The sequence below is a fragment of the Myxocyprinus asiaticus genome, chromosome 30 (assembly GCF_019703515.2).
Source record: "Myxocyprinus asiaticus isolate MX2 ecotype Aquarium Trade chromosome 30, UBuf_Myxa_2, whole genome shotgun sequence".
In the NCBI taxonomy this organism is placed as follows: domain Eukaryota; kingdom Metazoa; phylum Chordata; class Actinopteri; order Cypriniformes; family Catostomidae; genus Myxocyprinus; species Myxocyprinus asiaticus.
The window spans coordinates 29,959,175-29,976,141 of record NC_059373.1 but is presented as its reverse complement, the minus strand read 5'-3'; the positions used below and the strand labels follow the sequence as shown (position 1 = coordinate 29,976,141).

The window sequence follows — 16,967 nt, the reverse complement described above, 5'->3', positions numbered from 1 at the left end:
GTAAATGTCTGAATACAGTATACAACCCTGTATTATTTCATTATTTTCTAGCAATAAGCATTATATAAACATAATTAACATATGAATGAAATCCTATGTGTTTTTATCAAATAAAAATACACCAGAATGGGTCAAAGGGTAACAGAGTTGCAGATTTAGCCTAAATTAACTAGCAGGGGTCGGCTAGTGTTGGTTTGTATTTATTGATATGCATTATAAGAAGAACAATATGTGTTTGATCATTTTTCTTACCATAGTAATAGATGAATACGGGGTGAATGGTTGAATGAGCTGATGAATGCAGTCAAAAATAACATTTGTGAATATATCGAAAAACAATTGGGTAAAATTGAAGATTCTTGCCATTCTGTATAAAGGGTCAATATCATGTTACTTTCTGGGTGTTACAATTTTATGTAATGTTTCACATTTTTATGCAATGGAACACCAATTTGTAATCCATCTGTGCAAAGTTCCAAGAACACACATTAAAAGTATTCTGATCCAAAATTCCTCAACTGATAATATACAGTAGGCCTACTATTTACAGTATGATAGTAAATACTATCAATCAGGAAAACTATCAATTCCTAGGAAATGCTGACATGCAGCAAATAACTGGTTACACATTTTCCTGAGAGTTTACTGAAGGGGCACTAGAGATGTGAGTGCTTGTCAATATGAAATGAATATGAAATAGGATACATGATTTGCTGAGGTGTCCTAAGCTCTGTTGTCCTTAAGACTGTTGATAATATATGATGAACATTTTTGGTGCATTTACTTTTATTTTTACTTTTTTAATTTAATTAACTGAAATACAATGAAGATAAAATATGATGCATTAATTGCTATTTATTTTACTGTTTATTTCTTTATGGAAATGAAATGAACACTGAATACATGATTTGCTGAGGTGCCCTTTAAACTGCTGTCCTTAAGACTGTTAATGCTATTTGACTTTTGGAGCAGTTTTATAGTGTACCTTTTTACTGATTAATTTAGTTTTATTGAAATGTAATGAATACGAAATAGGATGCATTAATTGGTATTTATTCAAAAAAAAAATTTTTTATATAATTTATTGAAATGAATGTGAGATAAGATGCATTAATTGCCAGTTATTTTACTTTTTCTTTTATATATATATATATATATATTGTTTATATAAATGAAGTGAAATGAAATACTGGATGAACAAATTGCTGAGGTGTCCTTAAATTTAATTTATTCTCCCTTCACCTTCCATTCAGGCAAAAATTCTAAGATCCCTATGTCAATATTTGCCCTTGAGGGCTGGGCACACAGGGCACTCCTTGCTACACACAGCACAGCGGCCATCTGCACCTAACTCCGCCCTGAGAACACGGATCTGCAAACGTACTGTGAATGGACTGTTAGATATGTGACTGGATTGACTTAACTGAGGGAGGAGAAATTCAGGTTCTAGTGAAGCTATCTGGTGCAGAAATCTAATGCAACCTTGTTTAAAGTGTTCAAACAATGAGGCATTTGGAGGTTGAAACACAAACATACGGTTTATCAAAGACTCTTATGTGGGACAAGACATAGCTGTCTGAAGATGCCAGAAAATGTTGGTTACTATCAAAAGATAAACAAAACATTAAAGGCATAGTTCACTGAAAAATGAATATTCTATCATCATATTTACTCACTCTGATGTTGTTCCAAACCTTTATGACTTCCTTTGCTCCGCAGAACACAAAAGGAGAAATGTTGAACAAGTTACTAGTCGCTCTTTTTTCATTCAGTTACAATAAATGGGGACTGGAGCTTTCAAGCTTCGAAAAGTACATCAAAGCAACATGAAAGTTTTATTTTAAAAAAGGCCATATGACTGTATTTCAAGTCTTCTGAAGCCATACAAAAGCTTAGAGGAACAGAAATGTAAGTGATTCACAAAAACTCTTGACATACGCCCATGTTCATGAACTGTTCCTTTAAGGAGTTATGAAACATGTAAATACTGAACACACAGCACATTTCTAATTTCTTAATGTTTATTAATTTACACGTAAAAAAAGAAAAAAAAAATGTACATGTCTGAATATGCCTTTTATTGTGTTTAAGTGGCGTTCTCTGACAAATAGACATCTCTCAAAAGAATAATGAAACCTCATTTAGATAGAAAAGAAATATTATCTGAATTGTATCAAAATAAAATCATGGGAATAGAACCGTGAATCAAACAAAAATGAAAATAAGAGTCCCACAAGAGACACAATGGCCACTGTTTTCACAGAAAACACCTGAATAAGTTTGGCCTTGATAGTGGTTTGTAGCCCCAGTTAGGCTCAGCTGAACACTGACAGAGCAGGACAGACGTGACTCCGGCACGACCCATGCGAGTCTGAGCTGGACTGAGTGTCTGATAGCATGAGAACATACATGAATGCACACAGCAAATCATATGGTAGCATCAACATCAAGTAGGAAATCCTCACAACCAATTCTCCTGATTGTCACAACACAAAGAACAACAGTTGACATTTCTTTAGGAGGCTTGGCAAGATCTTTGGAGTACATTCAAGTACGCAACGGGACTTCAAAATTTTGCACCTTGCACCCAGACAGAAAAGGTAGTATCAATCCTTTAGGCTGCGATTCACAGAATTCCAATTTGGGCATAAGGTGAACATAACGCCAAAACACAGATGCAATTCAGTGCTAAAGGACAGTCAGACTGGGGTTTTCAAACTCTTTTTTCTTTTAACTGAAACCTGAAAAACATTGAAAAAAGAGGGACCATGTGTGAGGATGACCTGATACACTTTTTATGCACCAATTACCATTTAGTCACCTTTGATAGAAGGAGAGTTTCTTCCTCTTCTATAGAAAGCAGAAAATAAAAAGAGTGCGCCCCCTTTTGTCAACATTAAGAGGGACCAAATTAAGTGAATTAAATCTTAAAAACCTCCAGACTGTTTTCTAATACGACCAATTACCTTTGAAAGTGTTCAATATCATGATGGGTATCCGAGTTACGCTCTTGATGGATGCCCAAATTATAATTTGGAAAGTTGTGCATCCAGGATCTTAGGAGTTTTGGCCTCCAGGGAAGCTACCGAACTGAATAACTGAACCACAGGCAGAAGACAATTATTTACACCTTGTCCTAGTGGTTCCAGAGCAACAGAGTACAATCTTCAGCAGTCAAGTCAGTGGTACACAGAATCACAATAAAAATATACATATGAATCACCATCTCCAGGAATACAAATTTACACGGAGGCCCCAAAGTCAAGTAATGGGTTTGTTTTCACTGTCTGACTCGGATGCCTTCAAAGAGAATATAATTAATTCTCATTGCTTTCCGAGTTAATGTGTTTGGATGGGGGATAGTAGTGTGGAAAGGAGAAGAAACTGATCCTGTACAGGCAGAGGAAGCAGACGGGATTGTGCTGTCACAGACGCAATCATCCCCGTCCACATTGTCCTGTTTCTTTGAGTCAGATTCAGTTTCTGTATATGTGGCTCATTTTTTAGTCCTGTCGCCCACTAGTGGCAAGATCATAGAATGGCAGTTTTTCAGTGTTAGTGGCCATGCTGGGGGGGAAGCGGTGGTCCGTTCACGCCAGGATGGTAAAATGCACAGTTGTTTTCATACCGACAGTTCCCCTTCATCATGAAATGACGACACACAGGCCTCTTTGACATATCTAAGATGAAAGAAAAACAAGTTAATACTATTTAAAAGCTCATCAAGAAAATGAAATCCATTTTTCTATTAGTAAAAAGTTTGAATGCACTTTCTCATATTTGCTTATTATTTTTATATCATGAATATATATATATTTTTAATGAATAGGAACTCCAATACTGCTTAAAAAGCATTTCAGGTGGCACCTCGAAGTTGAGTGAGAAAATGGAAATTTGCCAAGTTGAAATCTAGGCAAAGGGTGGCTACTTTTAAGAAGCTAAAATATTTTTTGGTCACTATCTAATTCCATACTTCCATTAGTATGGATGACTTAACTATTGTTAAAAAATAAATAGCATTACTATTTAAGGGGATGAAATACACTCACTGAGTGCTTTATTAGGAACACCTGTACACCTACTTATTCATGTGATTATCTAATCAGTCAATCGTGTGGCAGCAGTGAAATGCATAAAATCATGTAGATATGGGTCAGGAGCTTCAGTTAATGTTCATATCAACCATCAGAATGGGGGAAAAAATGTGATGCTCCGCTGACCTCTCTCATCAACAAGGTGTTTCCATCCGCAGAACTGCCGCTCACTGGATGTTTTTGGTTTTTCGCACCATTGTTGTGTGTGAAAATCCCAGGAGATCAGCAGTTACTCAAACCAGCCTGTCTGGCACCAACAATCATGCCACAGTCCAAATCCCTGAGATCACATTTTTCCCCATTCTGATCATTAATGTGAACATTAACTGAAGCTCCTGACCCGTATCTGCATGATTTTATGCACTGCTGTCACACGATTGGCTGATTAGATAATCGCATGAATAAGTAGGTGTACAGGTGTTCCTAATATGTAAAGTGGTCACTGAGTGTATATTTTATTACTATAAAAAAATGAAAATACAGAATGGGTAGTTGTGTTAATACTTTTGACTGACATGTTTGAGTGTATTTAATGACCACTTTGCAAAATAAGAAACCAATCACCCTGCTTAAATCAGCCTTGAAGCTTACCATTCATGTTGTTATGTCCCCCGCGAGGTCCTCCGCGACCCCCTCGTCCTCTGAACCCCTGATCTACTCCTCTTCCTCTCCCCCGGTGGAAGTGGCCTCCCCGGTGTGGGCCCCCTCTCATGGAGTCGTCGCCCCAGTAGTTTCCGTTGTCCCCCCCTCGGCCCTGTGGACCGGGCGGGGGACCCATCATGCGTGGGCCACCGGCGTTGAAGGGTGGCCCGTGGCCGTGAGGAGGGGGGGGGTGGTTGAAATGTGGGCCACCGGGAGGCTTGTTTGGGGGGAAACCGCCGTTCATGGGCATCGGCATGTTCATGTTGTTCATGTTCATGCCAGGGCCATGACCAAGCAAACCAGTGTTCACTGCAAATTCAGAAAAACAGACAATGAAATACACCGCTTAACCATCTCACAGATTTTTGAAAATAAGCAAACACTTACTTGGCGGAGCATTGGCAGGCGGGTTCTGATTTTGGTTCTGATTCTGTTGCAGAGAGCCCAAAAGCTGCTTGATCTTATCAGAGAAATCAGGCTGTTTGATCAGGTCCTCTGGAGACTGGTTAGTTCCCTGAGCACCCTGGACACACATAGGAAGACTTAAAGTCTCCATGCACTGTAAGTGACATATAGCTAAAAAAGGAGAAATGTTGATGTCATCTACGCTTTTTCTTACCATGATGGATGAGAGCAGTTCCTGCACGTTGACAGTGGGGTTATTACTGGCTGGTGGGGCATTGCCTTGTGCCTGGGGGCTGCGGCCGCTGTTGCCCAGGCTGCCCATGAGGTTGGCCAGAACAGGAGGCAGTTTGGAGCCTTCGTTATCGCCGGAAGAGGAGTCTGCAGAGGTAGCATTGTCAGCAGGCTCGATGTAATTCTCTTCCATCATAGTGCAGTCCTACAACACCACCGAATGAGAAAGACAGGTCAAAACATCATACCATGGGAAAACTTCTAAAATACATTTGAACCCAAGTAAAAAGTTCACAGTCTGTCTTACCTCATCCAATGGGATGAGACGGGGAGGCATGGGCTCATATGGTTCAGGGTCAGGCTCATGAGGGCTATCTGGAACACTGCATAGAGAGAAACAAACCCTATATGTAAACTTAGTTGAAAATATTATGTTATGTTTCTAAAGAGAACATGAATCAAAATGAACCCTATTTACTTCGATAAATGTCCCGGGTTCATCGGTGCACATTATTCTAAAGAAAATAATGTTTGTTTACATAATCTTTCATTAAAATGTAATAACTGTCTTTGCCCCTGAAATTACTTGTTTTAAAAATGTTAACCAATAATATCATGCCTACTTTTCACGATTCAGTCAAATCCAGATGAATAAAATCAAGTCCCACCCTGCATTACTTGTCTTTGAATATACAGTTTCATGTTGACTTGTAGTGAAAAATCACTATATGTGACAAAATGCCAGTGGAAATCGAAATACTGGCAGGTCTTGGCCTACCTCTCCTTGCTGAGGAAGATCTCCTGCAGAATGCCCATCTCTCTGTCTCTCTGGATCATCTTCTCTCTGCTGTTTGCCCCTGGAATGACCAAGCTGCCTATCAGGGTCAGAGGTCGCGGTGGAGTCCAGGGCACCCTTTCCTCCATAGTGTCGTGAGAAAGACGTCGGGCCATCTCAAACGTCTGCCTGTCCATCATCAGCTCCCGTTTGGCCGCCTCACCAAAGTCCTTAATCTTATTGACATTCACTGAGGGAAAGGGAGCGTTGATTACTGAATGAGTCCCACAAGTATTTATTTCTGCAGATAAACCAGTGAGTGAAGGCAAAGTTGTCTTACCCCTCTCAGTCTCATCCAGGTCAAAGTAGAAGTACTTTTTGAGATTATCTTCTTCTGCCCACCGAACACTTTTCTTTTTCTTTCCCTTCTTAGTCAGACTCTCCTCCTCTGCATGTGGTTCAGAAAGAGAGTTGGGCTTTTCACCTGAAAACATGCAAGAAAGCATTTCAGATTCAAAATATTCATTCAGTTGCTATGGTGGAGATTACATAAACAATTTAGGCAAAAGTACGTAATCAGTCAAAGAAATGGACAGACTCAGACTTATTTTTTCCTAAAGACTCAAACGTAATTTCTAAAAATTTGTTTTGTAGACAAATATAAACTGTGCATTTGTATTTCTTTCTTTACATTACATAAAACTGGGGTTGTGCAGTAACTGTGCATGAAAACCAGCCAACAAATTAACAAGAAGCTCTAATATAAATAGTTGTGATTTATTTAACAATTTTGGTTGCTATATAATTCCCATACTTCCAGTTGTGTTATTTCATAGTTTCAATTTCTTTATCATTATTCTTAAATGTGGAAATAGCACTAATAAAGTATGTGTATGTCCCAACATTAAGTTAACACTTGAAAATGCACTGTAAATGTTATTAGATTCTTTAGAGAGCAGGAGCTCAGATGTTAGCACAGAAAGTCATGTGATCTGACTCACTGGTGTCCATGGCTTCAGGGTCCTCAGTGGGCACAGGTGTTCCGGGCTGCTCCAGCTCTTGGCTCTCATGAGGAGGAGTCTGAGATGAAGGAGTCTCGGGGGAAGAGGGTTTGGGCTGTGAGCCAGAGTACGACTGCAGCTTGCTCTCAAACGGACAAGGCTGTGGAAGCACAAGGGAAAAGAGAAGGAAGAAAGCAAAATTAACATTGTTAGTTCATTTGTGTCTTTGTTCCTGGAGAAATAAATATGCACAAAGTATGTAATTAAAAATAAACGCAAATTATTAAGGACTGTCTGAAGTGGCAAACCTTATTAGAGGTGGGAGAGGCAGCTTTAGGCTTCTTTTTCTTTATCTTGATGCCAGGCACTGGCGCAGAATTGAGGGCATCCAAAAATCCAGTGGCCTCCATTGCTAAAAGGAAGAGAGACATGAGATTCAGCACTAGTCTCTTTATGAAGATTAAATTGACCCAAGAATAAATTATCATGACCGTATTCCTTGAGTTAAGATGCTGACTGGGCATACTCACGCTGTGCAGGTATAAGTTTGACTTTGATCTCTTTGGCAGAGTTGGGGGTGGTGTTAAGGGGCTTGTACTTCTTCTCTACTGGTGGTGTGTCAGATGGTATGGTGCTACAGATGAAAGGAAGAGTTTAATCATCCATTTAAAAGTAAAACTGGATTCAATTTCAATTCAAATCATAAACCAGATCAGGAGGGGCCAGAATGGCACAAGACTTCTCAATAATGGATTGATGGATGGAAAGATGGAAGAAAGAAAGTAACAGACAGAAAAAAATACATAAAAAGAAAGAAAGAGAGAAAGACAGTAAAAAAGATCAATTAAATGAAAGAAAGAAAAGAGAAAGAAAAAAGAAAACATTAAGAAAGGAATGAAGAAAGAAAGAACAAATACATGAAAGAAAAAAGATTTAAAGAATGAAAGAAACAATTAATGAAACAAAGAAAAAAAAAATGAAAGAATGAATAAATAAAATAAAATATTAAAAAGAAAGAAAGAAAGAGTGTCTATTAACCTTGGTCTTTTAAGCACAGCTGGTTTGATGTTGTATTTTTCTCCGAGTAGGGGTGCAGTGGGGGTCTTCTTTACCGGAACTGGAGCTGGGTTCTCCACCTCCAAACCTGTTGACAACACAGACCAAGAACATCTGAAACCAGTGTTGCTATCATAGTCTTTACAGTATGCCTTTTAATTAGATACCGAAAACATCTTGAGATGGCATACACCGATCAGCCACAACATTAAAACCACCTGCCTAATATTGTGTAGGTCCCCCTCGTGCCACCAAAACAGCGCCAACCCGCATCTCAGAATAGCATTCTGAGATGATATTCTTCTCATCACAATTGTACAGAGCTGTTATCTGAGTTACAGTGAACTTTCGGTCTATCTATCTAGATCAATATATCTTACATTGAGATGACAACAGCATTAAGAGAAATCTAAGGGTTGAGAAAGCCTTGTTTTTGTATGGGAGAACTTGTAAAATTTGTAAAAGACTGACCTGTGGAGCGGATCTTCGCATGACTTGGAGCATAAGCTTTTGGTTTGTCTTTCTTCTTCTCCTCATCTGTTCCCTTTTCCCGTGGCTTCACTTCTGGACGCACTTTTCCCTCCTCCTTTTTCCGCTTCTTGTCTGATGAACAGGTTTGTGTTATTCACAGGGTTGGGTTATTTGACGCCGTCAAATGCACTTTAAAAATGGCAGTAAAGTTTACTTTAACACAAAACAGAGTTAAATAAAAGACCTACCATTGGGTGAAGCTCCACTGGAGACGCTCTGAGAGCGAATAATGGCCATCCACCCGTCCACCAGCACTGACGCAAGTTTCCTCAACTCTGAGAGAAAGACACGAGTTCAAACCTAAGCTCAGGACTTATGTTATAAGCAGACTTTGTGACTTTGATTCGTGAAACACTCGCTCTTACCTTCTGTCTCACCACTCTTGCTCAGTTGTTTCACCAGCTTGGCTGTGTTATTCTAGGAAAGAAAGAAGAACACAAAAATCTTTTAGAGGCCTGTGTCAACATATACATTATTTCTTCAGTGCTGGTTGTATGGGCCATGAGTCTGGTGAAGTACCTGTTTCAGGTGGTCTACAGTCAGGGGAAGTTTCTGGAGGGTGAGCAGTATGAGCTGCAGTAGGGGTGTGTTGGTGGTGGTCTTTGAGTAGGTGAGCCAAGAGTTCAACAACTTGTAGCCCCCAACTCGGATAAATCTGGATGGAGGAAAAACCAGGGGGTTAGTGTTAACCACGACCATAAAAAGGAAAGGATTTTAAGAAACTAGTTTTTTTTAATGGATTTTATACTCACCGATTTAGTATATCGTGAGATTTTGTCTGCAGTAAAATGTTTAGATACATGCATCTGCTGACCATTTTAGGAGAAGCCTTCATGAGACTGTATAAAAAAGGGTGTAAACAGAACAATACATCAGGAATATTATCAGTTTATGGAATTTATGGCTTTTGAAATGCGTCCATTAAGGTTTGTGTGCACTTTTATTTCATCTCACCTGAAGACTTTAGCAACTCCCTCAAGGCTCCGTAGCTCTCCATCCTTCCCCAAAAGAGCTTCAACTCCTTTTAGCACCTCTCTGGGGTCCACTGGGCCCACAGCCATAACTGCTTACTGCCATAGAGGGAGAGAGAGAATGAGGGTTACTCATGTGCTTGTGCCACTGGGGAGAATCTGGGATATGGCATCAAATCGTTCGAATCTACACTCAAGACTCTGAAATGATAGCACTAAAGGAGAGCCCACTGGAACACACAAGGAGAACTTCAAACCTTCAACTTATTTCCATCAATGTAAATTTAAACCAGGTGACCACAGAACTGAAGCAACATGGAAAACACTTGAGACAATAGGTCTGTATGACGGCAAGGACATATCATCAGCACAATGATCAAACACATGGCTACGGACAACACTGTATGGGCTCAGTAGTTGTTTTTCCAATGTTTTGAGGAATTGGATATGTGCATCTTATCAGCTGCTTTCTGGCATGCACAGGATGTGATTCAACTTTTAAATATCACATGTGCAACCATTACCACTCGTACAGAACCACAGAGCATGCAGTGTCCTTCATTGCCCAAATGACAGTATGTTCAAAGTCATGTTTTCTCAATAGCATTCATTATTAACTCATGTGCTTCATTAAATAACATTATATTATATACACAATTTTTCATTAGTTGGGAAAATGTATAATTGCATATAAAGGTTGGTCTTTGTTGTCAAATGAAATTCTACATTGCAGTTGATTACAAAGATCGCTTACTAGCATGTTATAATATATACTTATTCAGGCTGTCAACATTTACAAGACTTTCGCCAACTTAAAAAGGGGCTACAAGAATAACTTTTATAGTTAACTAGAACATGGCTACATGAACACTGTGTAATTACACTACTACTTTTTTCCTCTAAAATTAACATCCTGCAAGCTGTTTATAATTACAAACAAACAAAACGGTATATGTGTGTTGTCACTGTCATCATTGTACAACCCACCTGCTTTTCATATATACTGTACATCACCCAAAGAAAAGGTACACAGGTACAAAGATCTTAAAGTCATGAAACAGAATATGTTGGTTGTGATCAGTATTGTGCATTCAAATCATATCATTGGAAAAACATCATAATAAAAAGAGGTATGAGAAGAAAAAAAAGAAGCTGCACTTACAGCTGAATATAGGGTTTAGATCTTTTATTAAAATTTTACTTTATAAGGTCTGGATAACCCTTGTGATCCTCCATGATTGAAGTCTTAAAGTATATAAGTGTATTTCTAATACCATTTACAAAAGCACTTTTTTTTTTTTTTTTTTTTTACAGACTGGGAGAAACACAGTAAAAGTGTGCACATGAAAAAGAAAGGTTCACACCCTTGAACACTATACCGTACTTCAATATAAACTCTGACTTCATTCTTGTTTAACAGTGAAGCTCACACAGACACTTGGTCAGCTGTCTTAGTAAAAGAAAAGCACTGTCACAATGACAGCTGTGAACCACACAGGGACTCTGGCATTAAAATACTTTCTTCCTTCCTTGTTTGACACTGCTGTGATCCATCTGTTATTATTCTTACCTAACACCAATTGAAATTGATCATGTTCTTTAGATAAACCAAGACGAGTTTATTACATTTACATTGTATATACAGTACATATTACATTTAAATTACTAATATATTATAGTCCATTCTAAATAAAAAAAATAGTATAAATCAAAAATAAATAAATATATACATATATATATATATATATATATATATATATACACACACGGATCAGCCACAACATTAAAATCACCTGCCTAATATTGTGTAGGTCCCCCTCGTGCTGCCAAAACAGCACCAACCCGCATCTCAATATAGCATTCTGAGATGATATTCTTCTCACTACGATTGTACAGAGCGGTTATCTGAGTTACTGTAGACTTTGTCAGTTCGAACCAGTCTGGCCATTCTCTGTTGACCTCTCTCATCAACAAGGCTTTTCCATCCGCAGAACTGCTGCTCACTGGATGTTTTTTGTTTTTGGCATCATTCTGAGTAAATTCTAGAGACTGTTGTGTGTGAAAATCCCTGGAGATCAGCAGTTACAGAAATACTCAAACCAGCCTGTCCGGCACCAACAATCATCCATGCGATTATCTAATCAGCCAATCGTGTGGCAGCAGTGCAGTGCATAAAATCATGCAGATACAGGTCAGGAGCTTCAGTTAATGTTCACATCAACCATCAGAATGGGGAAAAAATTTGATCTCAGTGATTTGGACCGTGGCATGATTGTTGGTGCCAGATGGGCTGGTTTGAGTATTTCTGGGATTTTCACACACAACAGTCTCTAGAATTTACTCTGAGACAGGTCAACAGAGAATGGCCAGACTGGTTCTCAGATAACTGCTCTGTACAATTGTGGTGAGAAGAATTTCATCTCAGAATGCTATTCTGAGATGCGGTTTGGAGCTGTTTTGGTGGCACGAGGGGGACCTACACAATATTAGGCAGGTGGTTTAAATGTTGTGGCTGATCAGTGTGTATATATATATATATATATATATATATATATATTATATAAACTTATATTTTAAAAAAATATGTGATACATTACATTTTGTAAGTGATTTACAAAGTAGTATATGCATGCTAGTTGTACACAATAATATAAAAATAATTTAATTGGACCTTAAAGTTAAGCTATACTGTGGTTATTTCTATACATCAACAAACATACCTAAAGCAGTGCCAAGTGTGATTTAGAAACAGTATAATAAAAGAAAAGTATACGCAATTATAATGGCAAGGCATTTTTGTAAAACAGACATATACCAAATAATGTCTGACCGTAGTTCAGTCAATTACAGAGAGAGAGAGAGAGAGAGAGAGAGAGAGAGAGAGAGAGAGAGAGAGAGAGAGAGAGAGAGAGAGAGAGAGAGAGAGAGAGAGAGAGAGAGAGAGAGAGAGAGAGAGAGAGAGAGAGAGACGTCATTTGCCCTGCCCACGCGGAGCAACGAGTATTTCTCCCCACAGTTCCTCTCATAACATCACACTCGACTGGACACAGCCACGAAACGTCCCGACGAGACCGACCAGTCACAGGACTAAAGAAAGTGAACAACGCGTCACTTCAAATGAACTTAAATGTTAATGTTTAGCATGCAAGTAACATTTACGTTTAAGTGTAGACTACGTGCCCTAAATATTTTCCAGTTAAGTAAAAATGTATACTAATGGCTGAATCGAAAACAGAAACACTTACTTCTGATGGGCTAAATATCGTGTGAGAAATCAGGTTTGGTCTTACCGGTGACACTGTTGTTGAAGAACTTTTTTTAGTCTCAGAATTCACAATGGAACTCCTTAAACACGGAGCAATACACACAACTCCTGGAAACGTCACAGTTGTCATAGCAAACAAGAATGTCAAAAGTAAACAAAATGGTACGGTTACTGTAAACAACATATTCACATTGTATCTGTCAAAGATTTGGATGAAAGGCAGATGTGAGGACAAATATTGCCCGTGGACAAGACAAATTAAAGGGGAAAACACTGTTTGTTCACTTTTAAAATAAATCTAAACCTGTGATTATATATATATTTAGAGAGAGGGAGATATAAATATCCACCATTTCCTGTATAATGGTATTGCTTACAACGCTTGTAAATAAACCGATAAAACCCTCAAGTTCACATTGAAAATTAATTACTATAAACTTTCAATCGAAAGTAGTATAAACTGGCACCTTTAAGTAATTTGCCCAAAAGCTTTTTGGTAAATTTTGTCAACACAAAGCGTCAAGTGTTGGTCTAACAATCAAACGTTGTTAAAGGCCAGTTACATAAACTTCTGCTGCTGCTTCATAAATTGCCATCTGACGAAGTCTCTCTCTTATAACAGCTTGACAGGACAGCAGAGAGCGGGTCCTCTGATTCGCTGACGCCTGAGCTAAGCCACGCCTCTTCTACCGTTAACCACTTGTTCTTCGGGTAGTCGGAGTGATGGAAGCACAACGCTACTGAACGGCTGCCCGGTCGCCATCTTTGAATCCCAACAAGCTTTTAAAAGCACAACGGCTGTTCTCCCCGTCTTGCTAATTTACAAAGTACTATATTTACCCAGCTAGCGACTCACGGATGGTGAGACGATACCTCGAGCTGTGTATGGGGATGATGGCGACGCGTTCGGGCAGTCGTTCCAGACTATAATATTTCCCGTACATCCAGTCTGAAAAACAAAGCCACCATTGACGCGAGTGATCCGAGCAAACGACAACCCGTCCGCCATTTAAAGCATAATCGACAAGACAAATAGTCTCTCTACTACCCGTGTTAAGTATCTTGTTAAGCACACAACACACAAAAATGCAATCTTTATAGAGAGACTGCTATATATATATATATATATATTATATCATCGTTTGCCAAGGGAGGTTTATTTCACCAGACTAGCCCAACGGTATCCAGTTCCGCAAACTAATGCCTGTTATACACACACAATGTTGCATTTCAGTCTGGGGTTTTTCCATTCGGCTAAATCCAGTCGCCACTTGGCAATCTTTATGTGCAGATTGCGTTGATTGTTCCAGTGAGCTCTCCTTTGAAAAATGGCAGTTTATAAAAAGCCACAAATTAAATGCAGTCACTTCCTGGCTCTGCCTATTGCAATCTTTATGTACAGATTGCTTATGATTATCTTTATCGTTATTTTCCATCATTTTGAGTACTCCGTCTCACACACACAAAGAGAAACAGGGCGTTGAGCCGCTGCTCGGACTTTGCGGTGTGAGCTCATACCGTCTCTCTTTATCTCAGCATGCTGTCTGCCTCACTCGACTGTTAGGAATTTATCGTCTGCAACTATGACAATTGTTACGTTCATTTTCGATTCAAATTGGTTTGAAAGCAAACACTTACTATTAATACCTCTCCTCTGCGTCTCGGGTTGCTATTAATATACTGTGCTTAACAGCAACAATTTTCAGCTTTTTAAACAGTTTAAGAGAACGTAAACTGTCATGACTTTAGCATTATTGGCTGAAAAATGGCATAATGGGCGGGATTGTGGTGGCTGCAATTGAGCTTTTCCTTCTTGAACAATCTGGAGCCAAAAAGCAGTAAGCAAATGTCCGTTACTCGAGTAGAAAAAAAAAATGAGTTATTTGGGGGTTGATCTTCGCACACTGTTGAAAAATCCTCGACGCCGGATCTTCACTGACACAGACCTGAAACAAACAACAGCACAAAGACACATTAGCATAACGTCGAATAGCTGGAGTCGGAAGTGTGCAGAAATCCAGATAAATATCAAAAGTAGTTTCTGTGGATAAAACTGATACGGTAGTCGAACGTTGGGACAAAAAAATAATCGTTTAAAACGCAAAAAATGGAGAGTCGTCCTTCGACGTGACACTTACCTCAGACAAATCCAGGAATGAACTAGAAGGGTGCGACTCGGTATTTATAGTTCTGACGTTTTTTACGTCATAACTCGTCTCGCGAACGCGCGTTCGGGCGTTCCCTGCAACACAAAATGGAGTTTGAGCACGCGGTCGTCTCGCGCGCAGTCTCGAAACGACCTTAGGTCTGTTCAAGGAAAAACCCATCCCCCCACTGCACTCTCAGCTCTTTTACATGCTTAAACGTGCGTATATTAAACTATAGGGAGTTAGCCATTATTTTACTCTGAATTTTGCAGTAAAAATATTTGAAGTAATTTAGGTGGTTACACTGTTGATCGACATATTCTGTTTGCATAAACGAATGTGACATTATGCAAATTCAAAAACCTTTTAATCCAATGGTGGATTCAGCAGAAACTGCTGAAATACGGGAATACATGAGATAATTATATTCCGCCAACGTGTTCCAGTTAAAATTAGAGAAAACAATAATTATAAATTGCTTTGTGCACTTCCGCCACAGTAAACTTTAACCTCAACCAAAGTGTTTTCACAGCAAGTCCGTAAACTCGGCCACCATTTTTGAAACACTCCCGAGCTGCTCAGCCGTGATGTCATTTTGTAGGCGAACCTGGAAGTCTAGTTCGCCAAGGGGTCCCTCGTGATTTTCCTATGGGTTTTTATAATGGGAGTTTTGGATTTATCAGTAAAAAATAGGTCTGTGGTTAACATTACTTGACGACGCATGGACATTTTGTTCTACAACATAAATTACACACTTTCATGTCTCAAATGTGAATTTTGAAGCTGGCATCTTTTAAATATATATATATATATATATATATATATATATATATATATATATATATATATATATATATATATATATTTTTTATGATGCTTCAATACGGCTTCAAATTCACGTTTACAGTATGACTGTGTGTAATTTATTTTGTAGGGAGAACCCATGGCAAATTCTCTTCCGGGTTTGTGGACTACAACCTGAACAGCTCTACTCATTTAGTGATGGGGAAATTAAGCTTTCAGAAGCAACGGTGCTTTCATTACAAATGTATTGAAAATGGCTTCAGTACTCGAAGCTTCTGTACAAGGTTCAATGAATCGCCATCTAATGGTAAAATTATTATTATTTTTTTTTTTATTAAGCGCACCTAGAACACCGCTGTGGCTGGCAACGTTTTGAAGCAATACAATTTATTATCAACTCTGTTTCGTTGTTATTGTGTTTGTTCACTAAAGTAAGTGTTTATAAATAAATAAATAATCAAGAGAAGGCGCAAGCCTCAGTGGCTTTATATATGAGTTAAAAAGTTACTGTGTTATGTTAAAAAAATAAAAACAATGTACAAGAGTAAATTAATGACTAATTATTCATGTGTAGATTGAAAAATAAATATTTATGTGGGCTGGGCAGTAACATTTTACTAACAGTGGAGTGAAATGTGCTTACTGTATGTAACTGTATTGGGTTAAAACTTGTACTGGGATTTGTGCTTCTTTTGAATCAGCGAAGCAGTCACATGGTTTTCAGCCAAATGAAGCTTCGGACGTCACAAACTACATGGTTTTTCCAAAACAAATCAAGTTCTGGTACATTGCTTCAATACGAAATATGTCTTTTATTTTTTTTTACATAAGCTTCGAACTTTCGAAGATACAGCTCTAGTCTACTTGAATGGGGAAAACCGAAATCTCCAAAATGGTTGGTCAAGATTACGGTGAATTAAAATATTTTAAATCAACAGTAATATCTGGCGACAATGGTATCATAAATCGTGCTTCTTTGGATCAGATAAGGCAAAATAAATTTAAAAAATACAAATCCGGCCTGTCCAGTATATCTGCATGCGCG

The 16,967-nt window shown here is 38.5% G+C and overlaps 1 protein-coding gene across 1 annotated transcript; it reads right to left on the bottom strand.

The window, feature by feature from the left end:
• Positions 1-2,057: 2,057 nt before the first annotated feature.
• On the bottom strand, positions 2,058-15,353 carry LOC127421256 (serine/threonine-protein phosphatase 1 regulatory subunit 10-like). Its single transcript, XM_051664140.1, has 18 exons — positions 14,610-15,353; positions 9,690-9,805; positions 9,488-9,574; positions 9,255-9,390; positions 9,101-9,152; positions 8,924-9,010; positions 8,676-8,807; positions 8,187-8,292; positions 7,679-7,782; positions 7,457-7,560; positions 7,149-7,308; positions 6,488-6,631; positions 6,151-6,397; positions 5,680-5,755; positions 5,356-5,577; positions 5,124-5,259; positions 4,686-5,045; positions 2,058-3,680 (listed from the first exon to the last, which is right to left on the bottom strand). The coding sequence occupies exons 2-18, from the start codon at positions 9,794-9,796 to the stop codon at positions 3,556-3,558; spliced, it is 2,385 nt and encodes a 794-aa protein (XP_051520100.1). The 5' UTR covers positions 9,797-9,805; positions 14,610-15,353; the 3' UTR covers positions 2,058-3,555.
• Between the last annotated feature and the right edge of the window lie 1,614 nt (positions 15,354-16,967).

What these genes read in the sequence shown, in the direction of transcription:
- LOC127421256 (XM_051664140.1), bottom strand. Translation starts at nt 9,796, where the DNA reads ATGGCTGTGGGCCCAGTGGACCCCAGAGAGGTGCTAAAAGGAGTTGAA. An exon ending in CTGTAGACCACCTGAAACAG is followed by an intron (nt 9,153 to 9,254) that starts GTACTTCACCAG and finishes TTTCTTTCCTAG; the next exon opens with AATAACACAGCCAAGCTGGT. An exon ending in CAAGAGTGGTGAGACAGAAG is followed by an intron (nt 9,011 to 9,100) that starts GTAAGAGCGAGT and finishes TCTTTCTCTCAG; the next exon opens with AGTTGAGGAAACTTGCGTCA.